We start from the raw sequence: 25204 nt of genomic DNA on the forward strand, positions 1-25204 counted from the left end.
TTCTTTTACATTTTGTAATTGTAAGTTGTAGTAGTAAAGGTGAGTTGTGACTTTGGGCAATGTGATGAAAATAGCATAAAGTCAAGTGTGTTTTCATAAATTCAACGTGGAGGTCATTTCGAAATATGCTTGCTAATGACCGAAACAACCGCTGATCATCTGGTTCTATTTAGCAAGCCTCACCTCTACCTGATTGTCTTGAGAAGTGAAAGTGTTTATCTTTTTTTCTGAAGGAAGTGGGGGTCAAGCAATACTGATGTAATGCTTGAGTTTGATTTTCTGAAGTAATACATTTCTCTTCTACTTTGATCATGCTTGCTTTTAGGGCTGAAATATCATCCTGAATATTATCGAAATTGCAATATGGCCATGTGCACCTTTCGAATCGCAGGAGCTGCAATTTTCTGATAAGGGTGAAATGTGTTAATATTAAATTATAACACCGTAGCACTGCAGGGCTGCCGAGATGCCATTGGCCTGCCATCTTTTTCTCCAGATGTAAGAAAACAAGTTTGTTTGGTGGTTTTAGTTTGGTTATATGCTCAGCTAGTTTTCCTTAAAGCCGCTCTTATTTTCTCAACCAAATAAGATACTCTGTGTCTTTGGCATCTGAAACAATTCCATGTAGGCCTCCACAATATTGTGTATTAGTGGACGATCTGTCCCTGAACAGGATGTACGAATGAAGCCGTGGGCAAACTAGGAAGTGCAGCGTGGTGAAACATGTGACTGTTGAATAGAAGGTCAAGAGAAATAAAACTAAAAACTCTTTCATAAGTAGTTTCATAAAGCCCATTAACTGTTTCGCCCTGAAATGTTTAGACAAAACAGGACATTATTCCTATTTTTTATTAAGGAACTATAACTGAAAATGTAGGAGCTTGGATATCCAGGCGTACAGTGCCGTGGCTTGCAGGTTTCACTTCTGATATTGATACGATTTAGGAGGTGGAAGGGCTGCTTTGACCACACACGCTACAACAAGGACTGATGTGTCCATTACATGTTACAGACGCTCAGAAGAAGAGAAGACACTCATTTTTTCTGTTCTGATTAATTTTTATCAATGACTGAACATGGACAGATCTGAATTTTTATCCAAAGAGGTGTGCCTTAAGGTGAGTCGCAAACGCACACAGCCTCATCCAGGTTCTACAGGTTCTTCATTTAAAGCACCACTGACACCATTTTCTTATTCACGCTTTTATGTCAGTTTAGGTTAAATAGTAATGGCTTTAGTTGGGTTTTTAAAAGTTGAACTGAGATCATACAGTATGGTACAGTTCCAGATATTTGCTACATGAGCACAGACCAACCAGTTTAATCCAAACCTTCAGGGCGAACTTACTGTGATCTACTGACAGCATGTCGCAGACCTCATTCAAGGCTTGTTTGAACATTAAGCAATATTACGTTCAGTTTCCTCTCATTTCTGTCATAGACACCCTCGCCACGGCCCACCTGCCCTCGCCGCCTAGCCTCACTCTCGCTGTGCTCCCTTGACATTTTAAGAGACACCCTGGATTGAAACCTGAGCTAGCTAGTTTCCCTCTGTCAGTGAGTTGGAGTCAGTGGGGGTCACACAACACAAGAGGTACCCCGACAGGGGCCCTCCATCTGTACCCAATACTCACTGGCCTAGTCCTCGCTGCTTACTTTCAGTGAATCATGTTCTTCATTCTCTGGTGTTTGTTTACTTCATAAGAGTAGTGGGCTCCTTTTTATTAACCTGCATCTGGCACAGCAGTGAGTGAGTGAGGGGGAATAGAAAGAGAGGAATTTAGCTGTGGAGACAGAGCAGAAAAGGCCTCGCTTCACAGATTGAGGAGGAAGGCAGCAATAAGACAATTTTTGCCTGTGTTGGGGAAGAAAAACAGAATTATTAATTAAATAGGCTGTATTGACTGTATGGTTAGACTCTTGCATGTTTATTGTTCAGGCGTTATCATTCAGCTTATAACTGTAAATCTCTGTAAATGAATAAATGTCATGAAACAGTTTTTACCAGAAGTTGGCAAGTGCTGTGAGAAATTGGTTGACACTACAAAGGGTCAACATAGCAACACAGCTGTCTCTGGGCTGTGTTCCCATCCCAACAGAGAAACTATCATTTTGAGTCTCTGTCCATAGTTAGTGACTCATTCCTATGACTGAATGCTTCAGCCTTTAATCTTATAGAGTCACTTCTCTGTTGTTTGTGAGGATAACCTTTAATTAGCGCTGAGCCACATAAATAAATGGGTCTTAGAGTCACAATCATACAATTCTGGAGGTGCCCCATTGCTTCTGATTACTGATAAATCAATGGATCCACCAATCCGTCTGTCTGTCTGTCTGTCTGTCTGCCTGGCTGTCTGTCTGAGTTGCATCTCATGACTAGGACCCATACACATTACACTTACCTGAACTTTTCATTTTAACTCCTAGAGGTTTTCAGGCCTCCCAGTTCCACATTTTATAACGGCGATGCAACAGTTATTTCCTCTAAAACAGACAGCTGAACGTGTCCCTGCCTGTTAATGTAAAACATGCACAACTTGTTTTTATATTATATACATTTAAATCATTTTTTAACTATTAATATTGAAAGAGAAATATCTCACTCCACTTATCTCGATTAAACATGATTAATCGAGGTGGACAAACCCAGTGAATGTCTACCATAAGACCTTCTCTAGTACCACGGGTCAGATTGTTTCGGATATTATTTGCTATACTACAGATTTATTACCTTTCACGAGATCAGCCGGCTCGTAAACTTGTCAAGAATGCACTAAAAGTATATTTTGGAAAACAATGATACAAAGTGATCATTTCAATGCAGTTCCCCAGAAAAACTAAACAGGAGTGACAAAGAAGCAGACAAACTAACAATCCAAAGCCGTTCAAACGACAACAGGGCTTTTAGAAGTCGTAAACCTGAGTAAACACATCTATAAAGGGTCAGAAATATGGCATGCTCTCACTCATGGTGGAGATTTTTTCCCTCCCTTGAATTCTTCGTTCTTAAGGGATACCAGATGTCAGCAGAGGTAAACCATGTGCACCTTTCTCTTTCATTTCCTGATGAACTCAAGACATCCACCGTCATTTAAACCAAAGAAGATGCATTTAGCTTTAGAAGTAGCCCTACATTCAAATCAGCCTTCATTGCTCTTGGCAACTTTGTCCCCCTTTGTTTCTTATCATTTCCGTGACAAACAACCCTCTCTACCTTCTACAAAATGGGGAGTCTAATAGGTCTAATGTTCATACAGCTTGACTCTATAGTGTTCATGGGGATGGTTTGTTAACAACAATAGCATCAGGCTACTAGCATAACAGCTCGTGTGGTCCCAGTCACTGTTAGCGTTGTGCGTTTGGAGAGGAGGATGTTTTGCCCCATTACTTCATAACAAGTGATTTGATTAAACAATAAAAATCTGATTGATACAAAAAGCAATATACTATCTTATCTAACATGCTTGGTTTCCCTGATTTCCCAAAAGAGAAGCATTGTGTTCTCAATATTTTTGAGAATGTATTACATAAGAATTAAACCACTTACTCATTTTGTGTGGAAAATAAATAAGAAAAAAAAAAGCATTTTGACAGAAACAATGGCTAATGTGTGCATGGCCCCCTGTTGCCACAGGGAACAGGGGGGTTTTATCGGTCGCTTGAGCTAGCTTGAAGGAAGGTGTACTAATCTGATTAGCAATGGCTTCAAATCTGCTCCTCTAATCCCGCAGCACATGCTGGTGCAAGCTAAACGCTCCACAAGTTCCGTACTGGATACAACCTTTCCTTTGAACTCCCGTCGCTCGTTTGGTCCTGTCTGACTGTCTGTGTTTGGATCTACTCTTTGGAAAGTCTTACAATCTAGACCTAGAGTATTCTGATAGCCTGCCCGTTCAGGACGGCCCTCGTGATCCGTTGTATCCCGATGGATTAGGATTCCTGAATGCTTACCGTTTTGCATTGGGCCGCTGCGACAACGAACCAGTGAAGATGTTGCGTAGGAAAAGTGAGTTTTTTGTGTTCATGGACAGCGTTCGCTCGTCTAGGTCTGAGCACGCTGAGGAGGACAAGTCACAGCTGAGTCCGTTTGACGAATATCTGCAGGTGCTACTTGATATGAAGATCACCAGCAACGTAAGTAGGACGCAAACGAACCACACGTTGATTTTAAACTAAGGGGCCGCGTGTAAGATGTAGAAATCTAGTAGTTGACGGATGGGGACTATGCATTTAACTGTGTTGTTATTAATTAAAAAAAAGTTAATTAATCACTTAATAATGTTTCTGTGTTATTATTAGTGTTAGCCTGGTATTTGTATTTCATATGAGTGTTCCCTATGAATACAAGGCTATCAATAATAATGATCATAACAGCTTAATACACAACATTTCACTTTGAGCAACTTATGAGTCAGAAAGTTGCACATTCCTCCGCAACACCTAGACTCACGATTTAGGTAATAAGTAACGCATGATGACGCAAGTACGTTTATGAGTCTGCCAGTGAATAGCTCCCACTATGGTTAAGCTTTAAGTATAGGCCTAATGCCTGTTGTATAGCCAGTTAGCCTAGCCTACACTGTGGCTCCAAGCATGTGGATAACATGTTCCATCGGCAACCAGCCACTTTAATCCAGCTACTTTGAAACGTGCCTCTCTGCCGCTGCCAAACTGTCTTTACAAGCCTCGATGACCAACCCGATGAGCCCCCTTCCCGTTGATCTGACTCACGACTGTGATTTCCTGTTGCTCATGCGTGCTACAGGGGAGGGTTCCGACACACACCCCGCAGAGCTACAGCACCCACTGAAAGGCACGGACCAAAGGATTAGCGTTTATAACCCACCGACCCAACAGGCAGGGTTTGTGGTCCGCCGGGCACACATTCACGTGTGTAAATGCAGACCGTGCTGTGGTATTCTCTCACAGATGGGATACAGAACACACTTGTGTGTTTAGTGTGTGTTTGTGAATGTGTATGTGTGTGTGTGTGTACACTCCACACAGCAACACACGCGGAAATGTCAGAGCAGCTGTAGTGTTATTGCTATTAATATCTTCATGGCATGCATACACACTCCAAGCCGAAACACGGCTTGGTTGAAACGTGAATCTCGAGATGCACACTGTGTGGTGTGGTGTTTGTGTGTGGTGTTTGTGTGTGGTGTTTGTGCTGTTTCGGTAAAAATCAAAGTATATCTATATTTGACATATGATCTATCCTATATGGTATACATGGACATTTTGAAGTTAAGTTTAGACAAGTAGTATTGAGTAATAATGATGGCAGAACGCATATAGTATATATAATGGTTGGGAATCAATAACCTTTTTTACTTTATGTTTAGCAAAACTAATGGCAGTTTGGAAAGGAATTGATTGTAACAGGTGCAAGAGAATAAAAGATTCAGAATCACAGCTTGAGCGTAAAGCGATTGTTCAGACAGCAGGGGGTCTTTAGAGGAGAGGGCTCTTCAGATCCTAGCTCAGTGTCTCTCACACACACACACACACACACACACACACACACACACACACACACACACACACACTTTTGTAAAGCTACTATCCAACCGTCTTGCGACAACTACAGTACGTGTCTCCATTGGTCTGTGTGTGTTTATGTGTGTGTGCGTCTAGCCCGGGGTCTGCATAAAGGCCTTTGAGGCATTGTTTCATCCCACTGTCTCAGACAAAGCCCTCTGTGTGCTCAAGACATCGTTTGGCATCACCCCCAAATATTTGTTCTTGTAGTCAGACGCCCACTGCTGCGAGCCACAAGTTATTCACAGACCTACACTTTGGAACCTAAGTGGAAAGGACCTTCTTAAAATCACAGTCCTTTATCTGCTGTTATCTATGTTGTGGTCAGTACTGGGAGGAAAATCTTCACGCCAGGGCTTTCTGTGAAAGGACAGGGGTCAAGGGTCGCCATGAGACCCCTGATGGCTCTTCATGGCATGCGGTGTGGATTTAGCAATATTGGAGTTCTCCCCTGCAAACAATCACACTGGTTGTTGCTGAGGTTGGCAGTGTGCGCGCACTGCCAATGAACAGGGCTTTCTTGCGGATGAATGTCATTTTTTGTTGCTGTTTTTGTGGAGTGAAACATCATTTGGAAGTCTGAGAACTGCGCAAGTCGCCGCTATGTACAAATGTCGTCATCCCAGCCGTGGCCCACAGTTCATGCACCGATTTGACGTGCTGTGCGACAAATCGCCGTATGAACCGTGCAACGTGGCCGGGATAACGACAGATGGCCGACCAACGAGGGCCCTGTGATATCACTCTGCTCTTTCTTCTTCCTTTGTTCGTAACAGGGCTTATTTAAGAAGACCACATTGCGTTCAGCTGTGCCCTCATTGCTGCGGACCATTCTGTAGATAAGATATCAGACCCGAGCAGCAGGTCTGATATCCTCCTGTCTTGACCCACCATAAGGGCCCGACGAGATACGCGGGAATGGCAAAGGCCGTTCAGATCACTTCAGCACAAGACCAACCCTCCCCCGACCACCACCTCCTCCACCCTCCCTCCACCTCCTTAAGCCCATTATCCTTGTTCCTGAGGAAACTCATTCAACCCTTGATGAAAAGAGTGGAGGCGCGGGCCTACTCAATAGCATCTATAGTCTTCCATGGCCTTTGTTCTGCGGACGGCTTGACATCTGTCTTGTTCTCTGCTCCGCGTGGACACCTCGCACATCTGCTCCGCTGCCTACTGAAGCATCTTCTAGTTCCTCCTTTGGGAGGCGAATCTCTAACGCCTCCCTTTTATATCTCGTCCACATGTTCCTAACAGGTTGGATTTGTGGTATGTGTGTGTGTGTGTGTGTGTGTGTGTCTGTGTGCAACTGTGTGGAAGGGGGCTGATCATCGCAAATCAGTTTTCCATCTTGCACGTACACAAAGAGTTGCATAGTTGAACTTCCGCGTTGCCGCTCAGAGACCGTCCACGCCCCCCCTAGCCTGTGGGTGGACGACGCGTACGGGGCGATGCGTTTCCTCCCAGAGCATAGCTACGCGTCACCCTTCTTCGCAGGGGTTGCTTTGCAAATCAAAGCTTGGCTTTTCACTTGCGATGCACCAATCGCTTTGCAGCAGTACATCTGAATGATTTTGCGGTGTCACATGGATATATTTCTTGTTCAACATATTTTCAGTTGAGCAGACTCCGTTTTTTGCATTCCCGTTCCTGGATTTGCGCGTCGCTTTGTGTTTGTGGTTGGAAACACTATACTGCCCCCTTGTGGTCACGTTAACTTTACGTGGCACCTCCTCAAAGATCAAAGTAGGGTCTCAATGCACATCTTGCGAACGTTGGGTACGCAGGTGTGTGAATTAAGTGGGGGCTTGTGTTTCTATGTGTCTGAGTGTGTAGGAACATGCTCAGTGTGTGTAAGTGCGTGTAAGCACTTTCTACAGCTAGGGGTAGGCTATGTGTTGAATGAATCGATGAATCAAAGGACTCCCACTGTGACAACTTAGTAATGAAGTACTTGACATTTCTTCCTCTTACTCCCCTCCACTCACCTTCTCTGGAGAGTTTTACCTTTGCTACGATGTAGTCTTCTCTGAACAGTAGACAATGATGAATGAAGTCAGTTATAGAAGAACTCCAACAAATCACACTTTTCGTTTCTGTTAAACTAAACAGAAGAGTCAAAGAAGAAGAGCTTATATATAGCTTATTATCTCCATCTAAGGGCCATTCACACAAAACAAAGTGGCGTCTCTCTGGTGTTTTGTTATGCATACAGTGTCATAAACCACTCATCTCACTCAAGGGATCTGCATGTTGAATGTAGAAGGGAAAAGAACCATTCCAGGAGGGTGATTAAAGCTAGGGTAGGGTATTTATTTGAGATCTTCTTTTTTGTCATATTCTTTGAAATTCTCTTCAATAAATCCCTCTGAGAAAAAATGGAAAAAAATCCAATAAGCCTGTCCAAGCTAGCGGCGCCCACTCTGCCCCTGCACTCACTGCCCACGACCAGAGTCTTCCACAAGGCTGGTCAGACCTACTGCTAAAGATAGTAAGCTTGTCACAAGTTTTGTTTCAAAATCTGCCCTACTTGGTTAGCCAAACGCCTACCCCTGATTTAATTTCCGATATACACGTACTGGTTTCGTTCAGATGTGTTTCTGTAAGCCTTAGTCATGGAGATTGAACAACCCCTTGTGGTGTGGACCTGTTTACTGCAGTGCCACGAGACGCACGGCCCTCCACTGCCTTCTCATTCAGATAGGAGGATGCCTGGAAACAGACAACAACATAGTTCCCATGGTTTCATGTGTCTAGTCACAACGTTCACTATATGAGGAAATTATCACGCTTAAGATAAAGGGTATCTTAGATTCTCATTATATTAGGTTCTATCGTTTTTCTGATTGCTGGAAAATGTATGCAGTGAAAGATTCCGGTAATTAACACTCCTTGAATATTTTGCTATTGGACACAGATCAGCAGATCATATGTTTACCGCCTTCCTCTGGTCACAAATGCACAACTGCATGAAACTAGCTCTGCCACTATCTTGAAGGGAGGAAAGTGCAACGGTGGGCGTCTGCGTGGTGGAGCTGATCAATAGCACCTCAGTCAGTGGGGATGAGGACATCCCGTCTGGAGAGCAGGCTGGTTACTGCACGTTCTGCTGGGGATTACAGAATCAATGCATTAAAACAAAGTCATCTCCGCCACCATTTGGTAAATGAAGGAGGCGGTCAGCAGGGACTTTCACACATTAGTTTTCATCTTACAGATAGTGGACAACATTCACTGGGTCGCCATAGCGCCAGAGCGGTTGCTCTATTTGAAAAGTTTTCTCATTTCCTGAAACAAAACAAACATATCAGGCTAAACAACCTTGGTTATTTTTTGACCATGTGAAACCTTGTTTCCAAAAGTGAATGGGATGTGCACCCTGGAATAACAAACAGAGCCGGGCCCGTTCCTCTGATGTAGGGGACGGGCCGGGCTGTCCTGTAGGAACAAGGTCACAAGCATCACAAGGTCATAGAGCCCAGACCCAGCCCACAGCCAGCCTCATACTGGGAGGAAGGAACTTCAAACTGTGGTTGTTGTTATGGCCTACATTTTCCCTTTGTGGTCAATCGTCAACAAAATGGAGAGGTGGGAGTGGAACAATCCTGTTCCTGAGATTTGTGGAGGTTCTGCAGCCACCACTAGTCTCAACCCTCTTAGAGCTGAATCGATTCAGTTAAAGGGAGTTTAGGAGTGAGCAGAATGTATCCACCACCAGCCTAATTCAATTCTCTAAAAGCCAATTGTGTTTTCTGCTTCTTCATACGCACCAATGGGGCCGAATGTTAACAGATTGTTCTACTATCCAACACCACTTAAGATCAAATAAAAAAAAACGTCTACAAAGACTTTGAAAATGACAAATATTCACAGATTTTGAAGAATATGGGGCTATGAAAAGAGGAATTAAGAAGGATTCAAAAATTCCCATAAAACCTGAAAAACAACTGTACCTTTACAAAGAAGGTTTTCTATTGCCTTCTTTTCCCCTTTTCCCCTTTGATTAAAGTATTGCATTTGCTATCTTCTCCAAATAATGTATCTATTGCGTCCACGATTCATACCAAATGTATTTGTGCAGGCCGCGTGTCTTATGATAAATGTTGAGGGGAAGCTTTTGTCATGTGACAGCAAGCACCTATCAATCATAGCCAACCAGCTGCAGCGACGTGTTCTCTGGTTGACCCCCCGCCCGACCCTTGACCTCGCACTCTTCTTGCGAAGCTGAGCTAGTAAAAAAAAGAGGAAAAAATACACTCACTAGTCGAAACTCCTTACATCTCAAAACGTAGGCCTGACGTACGTTCAGACTAAATACAAGAGAATTGGAGGCTACAAATGCAAAAACGCAACACCAACGTTGCTTCTTGCTAGGCTGCCAGTATTTAATAAGTAAACACACTTTGTAAGAAACCGTTCTCACAAAAATATTTTTTTCTTTCCTTCTTTCTTTATTTTTAGGCAAAGGCTAGCATACAATCATAAATCACATCATTGCACTTTTTATATGCTGTACAATTGTGTACAGCATATGAGAAAATAACACTTCAAGTGGCTGCTAGAAACCCTCGATGTATCCCAAATGTCTATGCTGTCAAAGTCCTGTCTTGAAATGTTCTATTATGGTTCATAAATTATGAATAACATCCCCATTTAGACAGGGCGTTGGCGCTGTGTTTTCCATTTTAGTTGAAAAGCCATCTACTGTACACACCATCTCATATTCTGGCCGACTCCAGTGTAGATTTCAAACCCCTTGTTGGTGAGTTAAATAGTTACAATTCTTCTCTACAAAAGCCCAGTGAAGAGGGTGATTCCTAGTGTAGCCCGCTAACAATACAGACTAATGCGTGGGCCCAGCTCCACATCCATCCCCTTCCCCTCTAATCCCCACCTCTGCTCCCATATCCACATATTCCAAGGTCCTCCCACACCGCCTGTTTTGATTCTCCCTCCCTCCTCTCTCTCCCTCCCTCTCTCTCTCTCTCTCTCTCCCAGTCATTTGTTCTTCTCACTCGCTCCCCACTCACTTCACCTCACGCCTCACCAAGTATTGAGTTCAGATGCTGGGAGGCAGCTACGACCTCAGATGCATTGTTTTTCTGCGTGGTCGCACGGGTGTGTGTGCGTGTTGCCAGTGCTGCCATTCCCTCTCGGATTCCCACTGCTTCGAGACCAGCTCAGATCGATGGGCGTAATGCGTTGCAGCTCTGCTAAGGGAGTGTAGGAGTCTATAGGTGCATGGAATATAGGTTTTATCCAAGTGCGCCCTGGGAGTCTTCGGTCCTGGCTTCAAATCGGATGCACCTGGGGGATACTGTCCTGTGGAAATCTCGTTAAACGTATAGATTCCGTCTTCGCTGAGGAAAAGTTTGGAAAGTTTTTGGGGGAAATTGGATATTGGAGCTGACGATCAAACTGGGACGAATCACGTAAAATGGTGCTGCCGCAAAAAAGGGTAATGTGACTTTATCCGTTTTCCTTAATGCACAGAGCTGTGTGGAGGGTGGGGTAGAGGGCTGTGTCTGCATGGCAGGGGGGCTGTCTGGGTGTAGTCATGTGTGGGCCGATTGTAGCCTGTTTTGGTTCACTGAGCTATTCTGTGGAGATGACACCTGGCTGGGATAGATCCACATTGCCTCGTGAAAAGGAAGCAAATTCTGACAGAATATGTGTCTGCTATTGTTGGTAGACATATCTAACATTTGCTATGTCTGTCTATGTAGAGTTGATCTGGGAGTATAAATGTATTAATACAGCAAGCCAAAGGGTCAGTTGCTTCAGACTCCAGCCCTTCAAGCCCTATTTGAATGTGAATGCCGGTGGTTATTATCAGATCATTCTCCTGATGAGCTCCTTATGTTCTTCAAGTGAAAAGACCTTCTCACTGAAAACCCTCCCATCATTGTTCTCTGTGATTATACCAACCCTAAATCATGCGTTATGCTAATTAAACTCAATGTTTTGAGTAAATGCTACCACGCACCCCCCACGAAGCACTTCCTGTGTCTGTCTGCCTTCCTGTGTTCACGTCGTTAGAACAGTAAAGAAATATGCAACAGTTATGTTTGTTGGACTGCAGAATGATGGAGGAGAGAAAAGGGGACTGTTGGATCCACATCAAGGTTGTCATTGTTGTTGTTTGTTTGCATTTTAGTAAGGTATATCTTTTGTTTATGGGAGTATTATTATTTGACTAGTCATCCATGTTCATCCATGTGATTTAAAAGGTTTTATGGGCTGGTTTTTTAAATATTGTTTAGATTACGTATATCTTGCTTGGTGTTTGCGAATTGCATTCAGGTGCTTCTGAGTTGTTTCTCTGAAAGGCTCAAGGACATTAATCAAGCACACAGGCATTAATCATCTTATTATTATTATTATAATTAGGGGCCTAATATGCAAACGTTGGTTTCATTCAACACAGTTCAATCAAACATGAATACAAAGGTACATACAGTTGCAGTTCTATTTAAGTGCTGTCATTACAAAGTACCTCCAAAATAAAATTTTGGAGGTAACATTTTGTTTTTCCAGTGTTGACTGATGTGGCAGTGGCCCCAAAAACAAATGAAAGCAATGATCATTGAATGTGTGATAGTTGTCACTTAACTTTCTGTGAACAACAGATTACCTGATTAATGAGATTAATAGAAATTGGCAAATTTAGCAACTTCTGAAGAATCAGGCTTTCATCATTTGATCTGTTGCTTGCAGTCACAGGAAACCTCTGTGAGGGTGCTGTGACCACAAAACCTACCTTGAGACTTACTGACGCTTAAGAAATGCCTGTTCCACACTTAGAGTTGCAAGAAAAAGTGGGTCAATTATTTGTAAATTGGCCTTACATTTTAGTAGTAGGTGGTGACTTCCCTTTTGTTAAAGTCTTTGAATGACCTCAGACATTGGAAGAAGGTATTAGCAAAATGATTCTGGTTTCATGTCTGAATTTTTTGAACTGAATTTCTAACTAATCTCAGTTTGACACATCATGTTTAAAGTGCGTGGTTGCAGGAACTGGAAGAAGTTGTCAGCAAAAGGATTTTGGTTTCACCTGTATTCTCTACTCATCTAAGTTTAACCCTTTGCTGCCTCTTCCTCTTTGCAGGATCAGTTTGACAACTTGGAGAAACACACACAGTGGGGCATCGAATTCGTCGACCGGTACTCTAAATTCGTCAAGGAACGATCAGAGATTGAAACCAGCTATGCAAAGCAAATCAGGTGAGAAAATATGTTGTGAATTCATATCAAACAAAATCACCAAACATCATGACAGATGGCTTTGACTGTCATGTGTTGGTTTTTTGATATGTTGTACAATGTCAAATATCAGGCGAAATATGTGGACATCTTTTGCCTTTTTCTATTGTCTCTTCATGCATCTCTCGTGCATAAAGCCGTCTGCTGAGGTTGTCTGTTTCTGTGGCAGGAAAGAGGATGTGACAGTGCCTGTGTGTGTGTGTGGGGGGGGGGGGGTGCAGAGGGCGGAGCCTGTGTCCCTATAGAGATTAGGTGTCTTTACTATCAAACACAGGGCTGACCCACTTTTTTTTATTCCATCCAACCAGAAGGGCCTGCCCCGCCTCTCCCTACCCATCCCCCCACTCCCTTTCCCTCTACTCCCTTTCCCTCCACACTTCATCCTCATGCTCTCGCCCACTATTGGTGCAAACCCCACCTATTGTAGTGGAGGAAATAGTGCGTGTCGGAATCTTACTCTTCTGCGAGAAGGGTCCGAGCCTCAGTGTACCCCCCCTGTTCATCCTCCCAACAACCATCGTGGGATACTCCCAAACCCAAAGAGCCAAATCTGTAGTGACAGAGAGCAAGATAGCTCACTCTTAAGTCTAGCCAAGTCCCCGTTTATAGCGGCTCACCAATACCCATCCGCCTTGTAAAAGCCCCGATGCCAGATGTTCTGCCGTCCAAACCGCTGGGCTCTTTAGGAGATAAGGTCTGCCCGGCCGCACATGGTTAATAGGACTAGCCGTCTGTGTTTATGGGGGATATGTTCTGCACAGATCACAGGTCCAGCATATCCATTATCCGTAGCCATTAATCCGACAGGATAAGTGTATATCGTTTATCTATCTACTTTATGTCTACATATATATATATAGAGAGAGAGAGAGAGAGAGAGAGAGAGAGAGAGAGAGAGAGAGAGAGAGAGAGAGAGAGAGAGAGAGAGAGAGAGAGAGAGAGAGAGAGAGAGAGAGAGAGAGAGAGAGAGAGAGAGAGAGAGAGAGAGAGAGATATTGTTTCTTTCCAATATTTTTCTAATCAAAATGTGCACACGTGCACAATTGATTTAAAATAAGTCCATTGAATAACACGATTTCAATCCAGTCTCAAAGCATATAATTGCACCATTGCCAACATACCAATTTTCCAAGACGAAGCCTAAAACATTGTGTTGTAACATTGGAGTCGCCTCTTCTCTGTCAGGTATGCTAGTATGTTTGGCAGCCCCGACCAGTGATGTCAGTCAGGGCATTATTGAACCGCTCAACAGATGGCGTGGACCTACACCGGAAGTATTGACTGGGCAGACACAGAGGGATATGACCAATCATATATTCTCAAGCCAAACTGACATGATAAACTGCTGTCCACGCATCTATATATAGCCTAGCCTTATCTAAATCATGTATTTGATGCATTTTTCTCAATCTGAGTGGAGGAGGAGGGGGGGGGTAGCTGTGGAGGCGAGAGGTTATGAGGTTTGAGTTTCCTCACACAATTCCCATCTTTGTTTTCTTCCTTCTTCTGGAGCAATCATCCTCTTATCCATTTAGCAAATAAAATCGGGGTTAATCTAGCATGCACACTGGGGCCTATTGAGCAGGGGGCCCGTGTAGCTACGAGCTAATAAACATGAACCAAAGCGGCGTCTTCATGTGAACGTTATGGCCCGTGGCGCTTTCTCTAACCATAATTCATATCAGGCCTCAAAGGTCCTGCGAATAACTCAGATAGCTGGTGTCCTGTTCAGTAAACAAAGCCAAGCACGATCAGACGTTTTCAAATTGATATTCTAATGTTATACCTTCAAACCTTCATACTGGCTGTGACAACAGACCCAGGGGTAATTGCGGTGTAATCCTCCTCACAGCGGTGGCGGTGCTGAACAGGAACACTGCTGCGCTGTAAAACCAGTGATGCTCCGTGCACCAGGCGACGCACGCCTCCCCCAGATTCCTGGCGGGCATAATTCACAGCCAGCACATAGACCCCTGGTTACCTCTGACGTTGTCTGCATAGCAACACCAGAGACCGTTAAATGGGTTACAGAGCGGTGTGCACGGCGGTAGCATCGAGGAATATCTAGGGCACGCACCTACACAGAAACACAATATTTAGCACATCCATTTAACCTGTCATGTTTTGGTCCCGCTGTGTACCGTTGATTCTGTAGACGGTGTAACGGTTGGTTTTTCATTTGAATACCGGTTGAATATGTGTTTAATTTGTAGAAGTCTTCTTCTTAGCCGGTTATGTGTTTCTGGGGCTAAATAAAGAGCGCACATTGTGATTGTTTTGCAGTCACACAGACATAATGAGAGGTTTAAAAAAGACAGCAAACCTGCCTGGCAACAGAGCCGTCCCCCTGGTAGAAACGGCGAGTCATTGGAGGCTTTGAGCGCGGGATGGACGGCAGAAACACATTAGGCCTCGTCACGTGAATAATTGACTCGTGAAGGAATTAAAGGGGTGCTATTGCAACACGTGTAATACCCTGTGATTTCAGACCCCATTAGTGGAGGCTCACCAGGTGAATTTATCTGCAGTTTTCTTCACTGGAAAAGTAATATGAAAGGCAGGCAAATGGCTAGTGCTGCGCTAGGGAAAACCCCATTTTTCCACATGACATAGATCTGCATGGAGCCATGGGATTGTAGTGATTCATGTTGGGGTGCAATGTTTCTGCACCTAACAGGCAGATTGGTTTGTCAACACCCCCAAGGAGCCCTTGATGTAGGAACAGCAACATGTTAATTCATGCATTCTGTCTATCTGTCTGGTCTGTGCCAGTTTCTAGGCAGATGGAATAGATTTTCCTTTGTAGGTCAATTGGGTGTGTGTGTGTGTGTGTGTGTGTGTGTGTGTGTACACACATGGCTGGGTGTGTGCGCGCATGTGTGTGTAATGTGTGTGAATGTGTGTGAATGTGTGTGTCCTCGAGCCAAGTGAGAATGCATGCATGTCAGCATCAGGCGCATGTGGACCAATCGTGTGTTTGCCTTTCCCTGTTTGCATGCAATCATGTGGCTGTTAACATTGACAACTTCACGGCATATTCTTTTTACCGATCCATCCACCGATCAAAAGAGTAATCTGCACACACACACACACACACACGGTTGTGTGTTGCAGGTTATTTAGTCAGTGGTGACGAGTTGTCCCAGTATCTGGTGCGAGCTAACATGAGCGTTTACCACTTCCTACAACAAACCAAGTCAGAAGTTCAGAACCAGGAAGGAGTGCATTGCAGCAGAACCACAAGATGATGGCAATCTCCCATAGTTAACCCTTCATAGAGCAGTTCGCCTGCCACTAAGACACTGGTGAACCTCCGCTGTGCACGTCCGTGTTTCCCTGCCACACTCGATACCTTGTTACTACAGTCAAGCTGCACACCGCGTCCCGACACATTCATCAACACGCCCGCAATGATGTACACATGCTGCTGTATAGAGCAGTGGCTATCAACTGGGGGGGGGGGCATTTTGAGTGGGTGGCAGTTTAGCATACGCCAAACCGCAGTGTTTAGAAAGAAGCCCATGAATGAACGAACCAACGTGAGTTCATGTTTCAACGGCTGACTTTTTCATTCGAGTCGAGCCGTCATTTTTGTTCGCTCCATGCTTTAAACCGTAAATGACAACACGGTTGAGAACTTCGATATAGTTAAATAAATAACAATTGGGGACTCGTCTTAATGACTCATGAGTGATGTGGATCCTCTCGACTCGCTGGACCAGTTGCGAACCACTGGTATCGAGGAGGCTGATGTTTTGATGTCTTGTTATCGCAGCTGATGGTGCAATGAGTGCCCGGGGCATTGACTCATTAACGGTGTGGGGATAGAGTTATGTTAGGGTGGTGGCGATAGAGTTATGGTGAACATTCCGGAATGGGTCCTGTTGACACCGGTTGTCAGGGCTGATATTAATCTCTCTCTGCGTGGTGAAGATAAGATAATAACAGCCAGTCAGATCAATGCATGCACATGTACATGTTAAACAGTTTTTTCCGTTTCTTCCAGAAATCTATCGAAGAAGTATCAACCCAAGAAGAACTCACGAGAGGAAGAGGAGAACAGGTATGATGAACAACGGATCAATACCCTCATGTTCTCCATCGCTGCCATAAGGCTGACATCAGAAGTATTTTCGTCGATCACCAGAAACAAATCAGTATGTTTGATAGATACACCAATTTAGTCATTGATGAACTAATTACACCAAACAGCCACTGCTATCTGGAAAAAGGTCAATGCTATTTTTTCTAAACTTCATATATTTCATATAATGAATACTTTGGGTTTGCAAGGGCTGTGTTTTCTTACAAAGCAAGATAAATATAGTAATCAGTTGATTAACGAACCACGAAAAGACTCACGATTGTCACCCTGAAACCAAAAGAACTATCCATAACTTATAGGCCTGCAGTTCCCTGAGGTCATTTACTGTGTCAGTGTCCACTTAGCAGCTGACGTCACTTCCCGCGTTTGCCCAGGTACTCTTCCTGCCGAGCCTTCGTGTCCACCCTCAATGAGCTGAACGACTACGCCGGCCAACATGAGGTCATCTCGGAGAACCTCACCGCCAACATCGTGGCGGAGCTGTCGCGCTACCTCCAAGAGCTCAAGAGCGAGAGGAAGTCGGTGAGTCACCCCCGTCGCTCCCCGGCTCGTGATACCGCAGGCTTTTAGCAAGACGGCAGTCAAACGTCGGGCATTACCGGTAGTGTTCTGCGTCAAAGCCTCGTTTGGACCACTTCCTCCTCCTTTTCCCTGCCCGGGCTCTTGAGTGTCTGTGCTTCCCTCTGCCAAGAGGGCACGTCCACAGCTACACTGCACAAGCATCCGCAGATAGCACGATGTTATTCCCAGAGGGGAAGTCCCCGTATCACAGCAGAAGGGTGACTTATCCCCTGATCTTACCCGGCTCGCTGCACACTGACGCTCTTTCTCAGGCCACAAACAGACACACAAAGGCCTGTCAGAGCAGGCAGACAGGAAGTTATTGTATGGAACAATATCAGGGTTTAATAAATCATTGCATGGTCACCATGCGCCATAAAACAAATGCCTAATGATTTCATTACAGCATTTATGTTGTAGTTTATGTGTTCCTTTTGTGTTATTTGGGGTAGAATGATGAATGGGTTGATTGTGATAGTTTACAAAAATGACTCGAAAGCTCCTCGAAGTTCTTCGAAGACAATTGACTTATTGGAAGAGGCACTTTTCACCCTACTGCATTACACAGCTGCAGATGAGGGCGGTGGAGCGAAGCACTGAGCCATCAGCTGCAAGAGGGCAGGATGACTGTGCACTGGATTAATGCACGCACGCACGCACACACACACACACACACACACACACACACACACACACACACACACACACACACACACACACACACACACACACAGTAAGTAGTAAAAAGTGTTCGTGAAATTCTAGTAGCTCCCTACTTGCTCCATCCACACAGCTTCCACATATTGATACGGCAACCTATACCTAACACTTCGTCGTCGTACCTTTATAACCCCTGATGTGAGGCTGCAATCAAACCTCATACACGCACACACACACACGCACACACACACACACACACACACACACACACACACACACACACACACACACACACTCTCACTCTCACTCTCACTCTCACTTACACACACACGCACACACTATGAGTGTGTGTGTGTGTGTGTGTGTGTGTGTGTGTGTTACACCACTTTCTTCCAGAAGGATCTATCTAGCCCCCCTGGCATGTGATGAACATGCCGCTCTGTCTGGTGTCCTGATAAGGCCGGCCCCATGGAGGTGGTGGGATAGTCGGCTCCTATGTCCTCAGGCCACACCTCTCGGGCTGCAGGATGCCAGATCCCACCCCCTCTCTTCCTCATCTGCACACTCATTCACTCCTCCAACAGGAAATTCCCCTGGCTCTCTCTTTCCCTCTGTTTTAACGATTATGAGCCAGGCCTTCTTTGTTGCGTGTCACCTCTCCTCTTTCTCTCGTGGTTCATGGGATTGTTATATGAGCACCGTTTCTGTTAGTATAACTGCCATGTTCACTGCTAATAGTCGTTGCAAAAATGTGTTGAGCCTTTTAACCAAAGTGCCTCACAGATATAGCTCTTTAAGGAGGGAAGTGGGCAGGGTTTATAGATAGTCCTGCTGAAGTATAGCAGCAACACGCTAGCTACTACATCATCCTTCCCCCTACGCGTTAGCCCATAGCGACTGTAGCAACGCTTGCAACAGTCGTCCTGTCCAAAGTATGTTTTCTGTCATAACTCCTCTCCTTCCTTATCTCCTCATGAACCATTCTTGAGAAGGCACAGAGCCAGGAGTGCAACATGTATTACACGTGCGCTTTTCTCCCATCGTCCCGCTGTCCACCTAATGCTCCCTTTGTATTGACGTAGTTTGGCGGAGAGGGGAATGTTTTGAAAGTATGCAACACCATTCTCCTCCTGGTTATCTCTCAGATGAACTAAATATAAATGGTAAAGGGACTGCATTTATATAGTGCTTCTCTAACCAGTGGCCACTCAGAGCGCCATACAACTATTGCCTTACTTTCACCCATTATATCATAGTTTATGTGGACACTCACACACACACACACATTCACACTCATTCACACACATTCACACACACACATTCACACCCATTCACACACCGACGGCGGTGTCAACCGTGCAAGGCAACAGCCAGCTCGGGGTTAATGCCTTGCTCAGGGACACCTCGACACTCCGCTAGAGTTTGAAATAGTAGTGGTAGTCTATACACAGCGTTGCGGGCCGGATAGGAACGGAGTCTTGGCGATGCACGGAGTGCCCATGCATCACCTGCCATGAAGATTAAAGTTTAAGCTCAACAAGATAACAGAGAGAAACAAGATTGTTTATGTTGTTTTTAGAGATAAACAAAACAAGGTTGGGAGTTCCCTGCTCGCACTCAGCGGACGCCCAGAGAACAGGACTATCTGTGCTGGCAGCCGCTCTCTCTGACAATGTGTGCAGCAGAAGCTGGAGGGCAGCTGTTTTAGGGGATTTTTTTTTTGTGCAGGAAAGTTGTCCAAGTCCACCACATAAACAGGGTTTGAAATGTTGTTATGGAGACAAATATTTATCTACCTAACAACGACATCACGCTTTCGGGTTGTGTGTGTGTGTGTGTGTCAGGAAACGACACGCACACACACACACACGCACACGCACACACACGCACACGCACACTGCAACTCTCGGGGTGTCCGCGACGCACCACATCGTTCGAGCTGCGATGTTTGACCCTTTTTAGTTTCCATAACCACGGCCAAAACGTCGTTACGTCTAGGCTATTGTTTTATGTCCAACGCGCCGATATTTACCAAATTCCTTTCTTACTTTAATCCGAAAGAACGCTTCACGTCAGAGCCAGATTCTCGCTCCCCTGTCCTCGTCGAGAGCTGAAATACTTCCTGTCACGGCTTTCAAGCATGCAAGCGGCGCTTGTAGTTCTTTAAATCAAACGGCTGCAACACTTCCTCTGAAACACGTCTACGTCTACCGCTTCCCATTTTTCACTTGACTCCGCCAGTTTCCCCTGTGTCTCTGGGGAAGTGAGAGACCAGGCCTCGTCCCCCCCCCCCCCCCACGCACCCCCCTCGTCCCTCGTCCCTCGTCCCTCTCTGGTGGCTCCACGACAACTCTCACACACACCGGCCTCTGTTGGGAGAGTTTGAACACCAATCACTGCTCTTCTTGTGCGTTCCTCCATCGCGTCGCGCCATTCAAAGCATCGGCATCCAGCGGGACACAAGCCTCCGTCTTCTCTGGGCTCCGTTATAATGGGCCGGGCCCGGTCTCAATAGTTAGAAAGGACATCGATATTCTGCTCAGCTACCGCCGCTGGCGCAGGCCCGGCTGGGTAACCATGGGTTACGCCGTCTTCCTCAATAGTCTCTCTTTGTCGACCTATGCATGGATTCTTTGTGGGGGGGGGGGGGGGGGGGGTTCTTGATTTACAGGATGATTGGCACACACATACACATCCATTCATCATTCATCATTGATTTGACGATGATTGATCAACAATAAGATTAAAAAAGAAAAAAAAAACGAACAAACTGCAGACCCCTTAGAGATTGTTCCCAGTGTCCCGAGTGGTCTCCGCTCACTTTAACCAAGGATTTATGGGCAAGCAAAGGAAACCACACAGTGTGTCTTGTGTGCGCCCACACACCCACAGCTGCTGCCTCGCCCTGGGCAGCGTGGGGCACGCCAGGCCGGGCTAGCAGGCGCAACCGTGGCTCGTCCCTTTCTCTTACCGGACCGGGCTAGTGGACTCTTATGTCAATGCCCTTTATTTACGTTATTCCGTGTTCTCATCAGTTAAGGCTAGGGGCGGCATTTTGGAGGAACTAGCCAGGGGATGCTAGATTCTAAAGGTATTAGACCGAAATATCAGACTCCTCCCATCAGGCCTGCCTCCAAAGCCACTCCCCCAAAACCCATGACTAGCTGGCTAGCTTTAGCCGCCTGCCTAGCCTCGGGGGAAGACTCCGGTCATGCCCAATGAGTTTGTTATCGCAGAATTATTGTTTGACTTCTGTTCATTGATTGCAGTCGGGAAGCCAACGGAATTTCAACAAATATCACAATAAATGCTTCTAAAATAAATGTCCTGCCCTAGCTTTACCACTGAACTGAAAATGTAGCAAATGGTTAGTATCCACCTGGTGAGAAAGAGCTCCAGCTACATTACGTGGACAGTGCATGTGGGGCAGTAGTAGGTAGTGTAGCGGCTAGGATGGTTCTATCTCCCCCCAAATGTTACGGTGTTCGATCCCCAGTGTCAAGTTCACTGCAAGTCACATGCTACACGTGCTACAAGTAGACAGTAGTAGAACATTCTGGGCCTAGCCTGGAAGGTGGAAGTGAGGTAGAAACAGGTTGCGGTGCAGCAACATGGAAAGTACCAGAGCGTTAGATAAGGCTAGCAGGAAGTCAAGGGTCAGGGATCGTTAAACTCAATCCAGTGGTGACACACAGCGGTCGACTCTGTTCAATGACGGATGAACCGACATCAATTCATCAAACGCATCAAGTTAATAAAGTTAATACGTTATTAAACAACAGGGAGGCTGGCTTTATTTGATAATGTCGACCGCCACTCTGTATCTAGCAGCTATATCTCTGCTACACAAAGGCTTCGGCACTAGGATTATACAACTATGAGTCAACTATTTGTGTCTCAATGTGTGAACACACATTTATGAAGTTTATCATCCAGGAAATGTGTTTTTCACAGGTTTGAATTCACCGGTTTTTGGGGTGGACACACACACACACACACACAGGGGAAAATCCAGAAACACAACATTTTCAACCCACAAAACCCTTGCTATCCACCATGCATCCCTTTAACAGCCCTCTCTCTCTCTCTCCCTCTCCCTGCTGTCTCCCCCTCCCCTCTCCCCTCGGTGGTCCTCAGCACTTCCACGACGGACGCAAGGCGCAGCAGCAGATCGAGAGCTCGTGGAAGACGCTGGAAGCAGTAAGTCACACCGCCCCGGGGGAAGGTTGCGGTACTTCCACCGGGCTAAAGAGCAACAGAAACCCTGTACTGCTCCCCATTTGGACGCGCTTGACAGTTTAGTTCAGTTTAGTGATTCCAAACTGTAGCCACACTTTACTCATACCAAGCAAGCAGCCCCACCCCCCACCCCCCCCCCCCCCCACCCCATGCCCCAGTCACCATGCCAACCGTGAAGTTACAGACACGCACGTCTGATATATATACGTTGGTTTCTAGGAAGTAAGAGATTTCACAGAACACCACTACCCTGGGCTATTATCTCTGCCGGGTCCCGCTGCAATCTGGTGGGAGGGGTCGAGAGAGAGAGTGTCTGTGTGTGCGTGTGTGTGTGTGCGTGTGTGTGTGTGTGTGTGTGTGTGTATGTGTATGTATATGTGTGTGTGCATGTGTGTGTGTGTCTGTGTGTATGTGTATGTATGTGTATGTGTGTGTGTGTGTGTGTGTGCGTGTGTGTGTGCGCGTTACAGAGGGAGATACATAACTGCCTTGGGGGCTCAATGATGCCATTGTTGGTCAGCCAACTCAGCCGAGGTCAGAGTGCGCACTTGCCCAACAAACAGTGATTGTTGAGTTGGAAGCAGGGAAAGAGCCACTGCTGGCTGTTTGAATGTGTCCCCCCCCCACACCCCCCCACACCCCCCTCCTGTATACAAATAGCCACTATGAACATTAGTTTAATCTTCAGGCTGAGGACTGGGCCACAGCCCCGTTGCTGAGGGGGGGGGGGGTTCTCTGTGGTGAAACACACCACTGTCACACACACACTGTGCGTGACGAAGGGGTGACGCACCGTTTGTCGTACGCTTCGCGTGACGCACGCGGCCGTCCGTCTGTACGTATGGATGTATAATATAATAACGTATGTATAATTCATACACAGTGCCTGTTCAGCGGTCGGCGGGGATCAGAGCATGTGATTGAACTGTATGAAACTGAACTGAAATGCGTCGTTTAAAATGATCGCCCTTTCTGTCGCACAATGTGACTTGTGTTTTGTCACGGTCTGATGGGCCGACCGTATCAGATTAGGATACGACGCAACTTTATTAATCCCCCGTAGGAGAAATGTGTTTGTTGCAATCGCCTAGTAGAAAAACACAGGATAAAAATAAATAAAGTACAATAAAAATACAAAGTACGAATGCAACCAAAGTAGACGCCAAGGGAAAATGCTAAACGTCATCAAAGAGGTGTTATCAGAATCCCTCGTTTCTTTCCCCCCTGGTGCTCACTGAGCGGTGCGAGGGCGTGGCTGCGCAGTGGCGGTCCGAGAGTCGAACTGAACCCGTCTCTCTCTCCTCGTTCCAGTGTAAAAGAAAGTTCGAGCGGGACTGCAAAGAGGCGGAGCGGGCACAGCAGCACTTTGAGAAGATGGACGCCGACATCAATGTGACGAAAGCCGACGTGGAAAAGGTTTGTGCTTCCTGCCGTCGCGTCCCTTCCCCGCGGGGGGCCAACGCAAGCTAGCGCCCCCCGGAATCCAAACCGTACTCAATCAACACACACACACACACACACACACACACACACACACACACCGGGTCCCCTGCTCTCGCCTTGCCTTTGTCGGCAGTCAAATTCACTTGTTCTACTATAACACTTGATGGACATTTCCCTCTTATCATTTATAATCTTCCCTTCTTTCGCTCCCCCAAAACCACGACTCCATTGTAGTACAGCGCTTCCACCACTGGGGGCGCTGTCATGTGTCTTGTGCTAAGTGCGTCAAATGTCACAGGCGGGCTTTGTCTGTGGGGTGCAGTGATCTGCTGGTTAGTGACACGGCTCCATGTAGCTCGTTCCAGAGCGCTCATGGCTGGGACGGCCGCAGACTGCTCTGTGACTTGTCTCTGTGGCACTTGGCAGCACAGTAAACTGTTTGTCTGCGTTCCGCAACTCTACGACATGTTGTCTTTCTCTGTGTGTGTGTGTGTGTGTGTGTGTGTGTGTGTGCGCGCGCTTGTGTTTGTGTGTGTAATTATTATAGGAATGTTTTTGCGGTCCTTTGAGGCTGCATACTTTGTTGTCGGTCGTCTCCAACCCCCAATCTCTGGGTGCGTGGGCTGATGATCATGCAGTGATCACCAGACCCTCAGCAGTTTCAGCAGAACACACACACACACACACACACATACACACACACACACACCCCCCCTCCCCCCTCCCCCCCCCCCCCCCCAGTGCCCCGCGGACCACGGAGGATGATGTCACTTCACTCGCTGTCACAACCGCTCAGTGTGTCGCCCGGGAGATTAGCCCCCTCCTCCTCCTCCTCCTCCTCCTCCTCCTCCTCCTCCTCCTCCTCCTCACGGAAGAACCCCCACGCTTTCCTCCAGAGCCACGCTGGGCCGTCCCCACGCGCCGCTACCGATGCTAACCCATGCTAACCGATGCTAATTAGCATACTGATGCTAATGGAGACTGAAAACCCCTGTGCTCCGGTACCGCCGAGCTGCACCGGAGCACGGGGTTTTCAGCCGCAATTTGCATCGGTATGCTAATGCCTTTAGAGAGAGAGAGAGGGGGGGCCGGTCGGAGGAACCAAGGGGCCGCGACACGCTCAGCGGGGGCCGGTTGCCCGGGCCGGATGGGGGCCAGTGCTGGGCCAAACGAGCCCCTCCGTCCTCCGACGGCTTCCGGAGCCGCAGTCATGCAGACACGCACGCATGTTAGGCGCATGCGCGCACACACACTGATGCACACGTAAGAATATGCACACATTTAGGTCATGGTTAGGAAGAATGTGTTCTGGAAGAAAGGGGGGGAGGGTGTGAGGGGGGGAGAGTTGCAGTGTTCTAGCCTTTCTGTCGTGTTCGGGTCGAATCTGAC

General features: G+C 46.3%; 1 protein-coding gene across 8 annotated transcripts in view; it reads left to right on the top strand.

Moving 5' to 3' along the window:
* fnbp1b (formin binding protein 1b) overlaps positions 1-25204 on the top strand; it is a 50241-nt gene that overhangs the window by 2056 nt on the left and 22981 nt on the right. For 6 of the 8 annotated variants that reach the window (XM_084486602.1, XM_084486603.1, XM_084486605.1 and 3 more), the window contains exons 1-6: positions 11558-11669; positions 12653-12768; positions 16814-16870; positions 17287-17434; positions 22271-22333; positions 23684-23788. In XM_084486602.1, coding sequence (XP_084342728.1) covers positions 11598-11669; positions 12653-12768; positions 16814-16870; positions 17287-17434; positions 22271-22333; positions 23684-23788 — 561 coding nt within the window. In that variant the 5' untranslated portion in view covers positions 11558-11597. Of the gene's footprint in view, positions 1-10631; positions 11003-11557; positions 11670-12652; positions 12769-16813; positions 16871-17286; positions 17435-22270; positions 22334-23683; positions 23789-25204 lie in introns of those variants that run through there. The other 2 variants (XM_084486606.1, XM_084486604.1) reach the window with 2 other exon arrangements.

This window comes from Micromesistius poutassou (genome assembly GCF_964030765.1).
Source record: "Micromesistius poutassou genome assembly, chromosome: 22".
NCBI classification, from domain to species: Eukaryota; Metazoa; Chordata; class Actinopteri; order Gadiformes; family Gadidae; genus Micromesistius; species Micromesistius poutassou.